Below are 7,533 nucleotides of genomic sequence, written 5' to 3'. Positions count from 1 at the left end.
AAAAAAAAAAAAAAAAAAAAAAAAAAAACTAGATGGGGCAAGCAAACTGAACGCATATTAAACCAACTGGCCAGTATCTCTTGTACCATAATGCATGAAGCAATCAAAATGTTATTCAACATTTAAAAAAACTATGTTACCTATATGGTATATTTTAATCGACATGTCAGAGATTGGACTAATGTCGACACTACATGTACTTACATTTCAAGAATAAAAACAGAAGGCAAGAAATAGAAAATGCTATTAAACAAAGCTTACATGATTCAACTCCCTCTATTTCTATTTTTACCTATGATTTCTCAAAATTGATGAAAAATCTCAAATTCTTAACTTTGCATAAATTAAAATTTTCGAAAAAAATAAGATATTCAAACAACAATGAACTATCAATAAGGCCAAAATGTTTCTTGTTTGCACGAAAAGTCAAGAAAACATATTCTGTCAACAATTTTCAAGAGATTATTTCTCTTATTTGGTCCTTTATTATCCCACCAAGTAACCTATCCATTCCAGCCTCCATGATCATAGTTTAACTACGTGATGTCGTGAGCTTTCATAGCTATCAATAATTATTCGGAGCCTTCATAACTACCATTGACAAAATTATTCAGAAGACTCATATCTACCGATCATCATCTTGACTAAATTTATTTGGAGCCTTCATACGACATATTTATTCGGAGCTATGGTTGACAAATTTATTCGGAGTCTTCAATACTACCATTGACAAATTTATTCAAAGCTACCATAGACAACTTTATCCAGAGCCTTCACAGCTAACGTTGACAAATTTATTTAGAGCCTTCATGGCTACCTTTGACAAATTCATTCAGAGCCTTTATAGTCACTGATCATCCAAAATTTATCTGAACCTTTTATAGTTACCAATCATCCACCTTGACCAAATTTATTTGAAGCCTTCATAGCTACCGTTGACAAATTTATTTGGAGCCTTCATAGCTACTATTGACAAAGTTATTCGAAACCTTCATTGCTACCATTGAAGTCATGCCTTGACGTTGTGAAGTCGTGTCATCAAAATCATGCAATCAATACTGCACATAAAACTATTGAGTCCAAACTGAGTAATAGACATATTCCAGTTTGAGGGAGAGTGTCAAAGATTAGCCTTTTAAGTTAAGAGATTTATGTAACTTATGGGTTAGTATTCAAGAATTATATCTATTACTCAGGTGTGTGGAAGGATATTTATGTAATCTCATTCAATTGGATTTATTTAGATTTAGTTAATAAATAGATTTATTTAACAAGTGACAGACAACTTATTTAGAGTTATCTTATCTTGTTAATAGGAATTTATTTAAATCACTTAGATACTAAGGAATTGCCTATGAATTTAGATTTAATCAGTCTTTTTTTATAGGACAATTAGACATTTTTATAGGACAATTAGGAAAAACAGTAGTCTAATTTAGACTTGCAACAATATATTATTGGGAATGGTTCCTGCTCGTTTCACTTAAAAAGGAGTGTGGAGCGAAAAATAACGCCTATTAAGTTTCACTCACAACTAGACAACATTTGCAATGAAAGTCTTGTAGCTACCATATGAGGATGGGATAGCGCAGGGACCTCAAGAAACAAGTACTAAGCCCTAACTACCCAAAATAATGAAGGATTTCAAAGTATAAATCATCATGCCTCAGTGATAGAGAAAATGTGATCAAAATAATGCATTTAGCAGAAATACCTGGATTGAGGACAAGCAAGTTTTGTAGCCAAGAAGGAAGAATTTCTAGCCTGCATTGAAAACACCATAATACAATAACATAGGTCTGAAATGCTGTCCCAAGAGTTGAGGTGAGATGATGTTCAGTTTGAAGTCACCTTTAACAGCTAATGTATGTGCTCAGGAAGACTTTTTAAGACAGTTATCACATGGATTAGAGCCATTTTTGCATGCTTTTCGATCAAATGACTCACCAAAATGCTGAAGCAACATTTGTCTCCGACATTCATCCTGTAAAATTTGACCACAAATTCAGGAACATGAGTTTGCATCAACAAATCAAAGCTATAAAATACTAAAAGTAATGGGGCAGGAATTTTCATGGTGATGAAGAGTCAATGATAATAAGGGAAAGGCAACCGCTCATGATGAAATGGAGTTACTAACCTTAAGTTCACAGAATTGCTGCATTTTCTTTCCTTGAGACATTGACAACTTAAAACTTTCACTTTTGAATCCTTGACCATTACGTAACATGCATACAACTCGGCTGAAATCCTTTTTTTGGTACAAGACAATACATGAAGCAGGACAACCATCCCTTCCAGCTCTTCCTGATTCTTGATAATAGCTTTCTATTGATTTTGACATTGTATTGTGGATAACAAACCGCTGGACAAGTAGAATGATGTAATAACGATGAAGTGAATATCAAAAGTGACTTGTGAACACTAGCGAGTAATAGAAGATGCTTAAGCATACATATGAGACAGTTGGATCTAAGATAAGTACTACAAGAAATGGAAAAGAAAAAAAGATTTACTGTAGTTGAGGCCAGCAACAAATTCATAAAGCAATAATTAATTTAAACGATGGTGCATATGAAGGAGACAGATTGATTTGGACCATAAGCATAAGCAGATTAAGTGCTCCGTATGTTTCAGTTTGTTCGAACTTTTCAAAAGCCCAATGCAGCTAACTATATGCCTTATAGGCATCAAGCATCGTGAAAGAAATCAGCCAAGTTTTCAAAGCTACCATTTGCACCGCTATCAAGTCGACATTTTCAGAAGAGTTAGCACTAAAACATAATTGAAAACAAATTCCTCAACTTTCAGGAGAATAAGGAAGATGTGGTACTTATTCCACTACTTTGCAGGAGTGCTAGAGAGAGAGGTGCATTGACAGTACCTATTTTCATGGGGCATACATAGCGATCCATTCATTCATGAAATGTCAAAACCAAACTCTAAAACTGACATTATGATGGTGAATAATGCGGTCTTAAATTTTCTTGCACCAGTGTTCATAATCATAAACTAGTTAAGTCATGCCACAAATATTGTAGTTCAGGAATGACCAAAGTCTCAAAAAATAGCACGCATATTCTTATAATAAATGAACTTACAACATCTGGCTTGTCTATACCCATGCCAAAGGCAATTGTAGCGCAAACAATCTGGATATCCCCCACATGCCATTTCTTTTGAACCAAAACTCTTTGGCGAGCAGCTAAACCAGCATGATAATACGCTGCCTTGGTATTAAATTTTTTATTTAGAAATTCTGATACCTCTACACATTCACTTTTTGAAAGACAATAAACGATTCCACACTGATTCTTGAAACGATCCTTTATGAGCTGTCCAAGCTGCATCAGAGGCTCTTTTGTCTTGCACACTACTTCATACTTCAGGTTAGGCCTGTCAAAGCTTCTTTCAAGGATGAGTGCGTGAGGGATTCTTAAAGCTTTTAATACATCCTGCAGCATATAGATTGAAATGAGAAAAATACCATTTCATGGAAAACAGAAAAATTTCTGGCCAATGGCACCCCTTGTTACCTCACGAACTGAGTGTGTTGCTGTTGCAGTCAGTGCCATCACTGGGACATCAGGGAAATTTTGCTTAAGACATCCAAGACTTCGATAATCTGGGCGAAAGTCATGCCCCCACTGGCTGCAACATTGGAAAAACAGAGTAATGGCCTGATTTTCAAGGTAAGACTAATCTGATTTACCAATCCCACCATATTTAGCTTTTTACTAAAACCTATTTAAGAAGTTTTCTCCCATATATCTGCCAATTATCTCCTAGACTTTCACACAACCTACAACAATTGTTATAATACTTCACAAAACGGGTACAATTACCAAAAACCTATTATACAGATTGCCATGCTTCCTGATGTAAACAGATTGCTGATGGTCTTAAAAATGGAATAACAAATAACGAATTGATTGATGCTCATATGTTTGTTGGTTCAGTCGTTTAACCAATTTTTTTTTCTTTTTATACTGGCACTGGTGCTTCTTCAAAAATGAAGGGAGTGCAGCTTTGGGAAGGAAACATCCCCAAGAAAGTCAAATTCTTCTTATGGTTCCTAGCTCACCGCAGTCTCAACACTGTGGATAGAATCCAAAGAAGACACCCAAACTTAGCCCTCTCTCCTAACTTTTGTCTCCTTTGCAATTGAAGTTATGGAAACGGTAACCACCTCTTCTTCCATGGCCATTTCACCTATAAGGGTTGGATGTCCATCTTCAATATCTTTGATGTGGCCTGGGGCTCCTAAAGATGTTAGTGCTAGCCTTTTTGTAGTGCTGCTGGTCGGTGGCTCAAGGAGAAAGCTAGGACTGAGGTGCAACAGGAGTAGAAGCCTCTTGTGGTCAATTTGGAAAGAAAGGAATTGTGAAAATGTACAGTTTACAGCCTCTATGTGGAGTGTTCTACATGATACTTTTTGTAATAAACAACGTTATCTCATTAATTTAGATTGGAGGGCTTTCTTTGTCAAACCTTTGGTTTAGGCTTAGGGACCCCCTCATCGCTATGACCTTTAGGTTGTGTTCTCTTTTGATTGAATATATGTTGACATTATGTCCTGTTTCTCATATAAAAAAAATACAAAAATAAAAAATAATAAAAATTGGATGGAATGCCTGTCTTTTGAATTAGGGTAACATCTATATCCCAATACCTATAAGCTATCCAACTTATCGAAAAATTAACAAAGTAAACAAAGATCATGTCATACCTTACACAGTGTGCTTCATCAACAACAAAACCCGCAAGTTGTTTCTGTCATTACAATTTTAACTTAACATTATTTGTAATAGAAAATTTTTGAAATTCTGAATTGGAAATAAAAACTTCATATTAATTTAATATGTCCTAACAGGTCACCTTCAAATGCATGAATCTAAGAATCTCCAAAAATGACTGTGTTGCTATTCTCTCAGGAGTCACATACAAGAGCTTGCATGAAGGTTTATCATTCCTACAAATGAGAAAAGAAAACGCAATCTGAAAGTATGCTCAAGGAGAATCAAAAAGTTCTGAAATTATCCACGTATAGCTGCCTAAAGCACATACATCGTGCTTTGTCAAAGAGATTTATCTCAAACTCTAAAAACATTAAAATACGTATCCTAATAGAGTAGTATGCATATTATTCTTCCTGAGATAAGAATTGACTTTCTTTATACTATACATCATATAAGTTTTAGAAATATGGCCACAGACTCGCTAAACTTAAAACGTCACCAAATATCACATCCAGAGAAGGAAATAAACCTTGCCTCAATTCTTGCAGGACAACAGCTGCTTGAGAAGAAGTTTGTTGAGAATTTAAGAACGTTGACGGAATTCCAAACTTGAGGTTTAATGTAACTATCTGATCTTGAATTAGGGAAAGGAGGGGAGATACGACAACGGTAACACCTGGTTGAATTGTTGCAGGCAGCTGTAAAGAGTGAAGTGTTGATGTAAAAAAAAACAAGTTTAAAAAGCCATGCATACGATCAACACAAAATTATTCAAGGCTTCTCGTCAGTTTTCAAAACTCATAACCAAACAAAATATCTATAAGAATATATTTACAAAATGAAAATGCATGTGGATAATGCACGCATGATGGATGACACTGATGCCATAACATTCCATACCACAGGCATGGATGCCTCGGATAATTCAGGGAACAAGTAGCAGTCAGAGGATTTTAAGGATCACTGCAGCCGAACTTCGTAACATGGATTATAGAACAATCTTGTTGTATCTCTGCTTATAAAGACCACTGCCTATATTTAAAATTGTGTAGGAAAGTAAGAAAAGATGACCTGGTAACATAAGCTTTTGCCTCCTCCAGTTGGCATAAGTATAAAACAATCTTGCTTTGATGCAGCTGCTTTACAAGCTTCGTGTTGCAGAGGTCGGAATGTTTTGTTTCCAAAAATAACAACATTCGCCAATTCAAAATCATCCAAAGTCTGTAACTCTTCATAAGTAAGAGTTTTGTGCTCAACCCCTGAAGCTCTAGAGGGCAGTCTTTTTCCTGGATTTGAAGAAACTGAACCCCGAGTAGTGCTGCTTTTGCAATCCTTCAACATAACTTATTCAATAAGTACTTAACATAAGCTAAAAGTTTTGCCTCAGTGTACTGTGTTAAAGCACTTGGAGTAAAAATTGAGATTGTTAAAAGCTGCTTCCAGATTTCAAATGCTATAAATTTTCATGACAATATAATGAATAAATAAAACAGTCATCTGTGGCCAACCAAGAAGCCTACCCCTGATATTGAAGAGTATTTACTTGACGTGAGTATGGAAGTAGCCCGATCGGAACAATAAGAAATGGTAGAATCAAAATTTCTCTTCTTTGAAGCATTGAATTCTACATCATCACTTTCACTGGAAGAATCGATGTTAACCAAATTTGGGTTTTCCTCCGCTTCAGATGAATCTTCTATGATATAGATTGAGCTTTCCCTGTTGTGATCATTACGAACTCCATCTTTTTTTTGGATATTTACATCGAGAATAATATCTAAAGCACCACAAGCTTCTGACTCCATTGCCTGTAAATCATCCCACTCCTCATTGTCTTGAGCGGACTCCGCAAGAGCCGCCAAAAAATCATCTCCACAATGCTCAACAGAGACAAATTCCCGCCCATCATCACCTGAAAAAAGAAGCGCATCCATAAACAGATAATTGACAGTGCCAACTTTTTACTTCTCAATTAGAAGAGCTGATTTTACTCTTAGCTGATCAATCTCGCTCTAATAACATTATCCCACCCGTTAGTAGCCAGAATACTTCCAACATATCTCATGCAAGCAAAATTTAAAACCACTTCAATCGTTTTAAAATGGTTTATACGATTCATCAACAGAACAACGGTTAGTAATTTACACTGAATGCTAAGTCGATACACAACCATATTCTCACAAAAACTATACACCAGATCCTATGACATGTGCATCCTACCCCCTAACGTTCCACAAATGAATTCAGGAAAAAAAAAAAAAAAAAAACTGAACGAAAGCGAACAATTTAAGTTCCTCTCCTCGGCCCATAACTACGAAACTATGTTAATGACATTTCCAAATCCATGTTCCTACAGTGCGCATCTGAGAATCAACAAAATATGGATTAAACGATGTTCCATTGTCCTCATTCCAGACACGAAAGAGTTATACAGATGAAACTGAAGTGCAAATTTAGGGTTCGGATATGGCTGGAGATCGAAGAAAGTACCGTATAGATTGATCATTCGGTCCAAGCAGGCTTCCGCCGATTCTTCATCGAAACCGAGTTCAGCAGCCAAACTTAGCAACCGAGCTCTCTCCAATTCCAAGTCGTGACCGCCCATTTCTGAGTTCTGTGGAAGCTCGTTTCCTCCCGCGCAAAATTAGCTTTAAAGCTGGTGACATCATTGTGCGTGTATATATAATTTACATTTTTATCCATTTAATCCTCCAATTTATATATATGTGTATATATATATATATATATATATATATATATATATATATATATATATATATATATATATATATAT

At 35.6% G+C, this 7,533-nt stretch overlaps 1 protein-coding gene across 1 annotated transcript in view; it reads right to left on the bottom strand.

Moving 5' to 3' along the window:
- LOC111493646 (ATP-dependent DNA helicase Q-like 1) overlaps positions 1-7,371 on the bottom strand; it is an 8,448-nt gene extending 1,077 nt beyond the window's left edge. The window contains exons 1-11 of the mRNA XM_023143421.1: positions 7,230-7,371; positions 6,260-6,651; positions 5,811-6,071; positions 5,274-5,437; positions 4,879-4,972; positions 4,730-4,773; positions 3,537-3,651; positions 3,102-3,455; positions 2,141-2,365; positions 1,852-1,984; positions 1,715-1,764 (exon numbers count right to left, since the gene is read on the bottom strand). Coding sequence (XP_022999189.1) covers positions 1,874-1,984; positions 2,141-2,365; positions 3,102-3,455; positions 3,537-3,651; positions 4,730-4,773; positions 4,879-4,972; positions 5,274-5,437; positions 5,811-6,071; positions 6,260-6,651; positions 7,230-7,344 — 1,875 coding nt within the window. The 5' untranslated portion in view covers positions 7,345-7,371 and the 3' untranslated portion in view covers positions 1,715-1,764; positions 1,852-1,873. The remainder of the gene's footprint in view (positions 1-1,714; positions 1,765-1,851; positions 1,985-2,140; positions 2,366-3,101; positions 3,456-3,536; positions 3,652-4,729; positions 4,774-4,878; positions 4,973-5,273; positions 5,438-5,810; positions 6,072-6,259; positions 6,652-7,229) is intronic.
- Positions 7,372-7,533: the final 162 nt, after the last annotated feature.

Source organism: Cucurbita maxima, unplaced genomic scaffold, assembly GCF_002738345.1.
Source record: "Cucurbita maxima cultivar Rimu unplaced genomic scaffold, Cmax_1.0 Cma_Scf00019, whole genome shotgun sequence".
Taxonomy (NCBI): Eukaryota; Viridiplantae; Streptophyta; class Magnoliopsida; order Cucurbitales; family Cucurbitaceae; genus Cucurbita; species Cucurbita maxima.
Note: the sequence above shows the minus strand (reverse complement) of the source record. Positions and strands in the feature narration are given on the sequence as shown.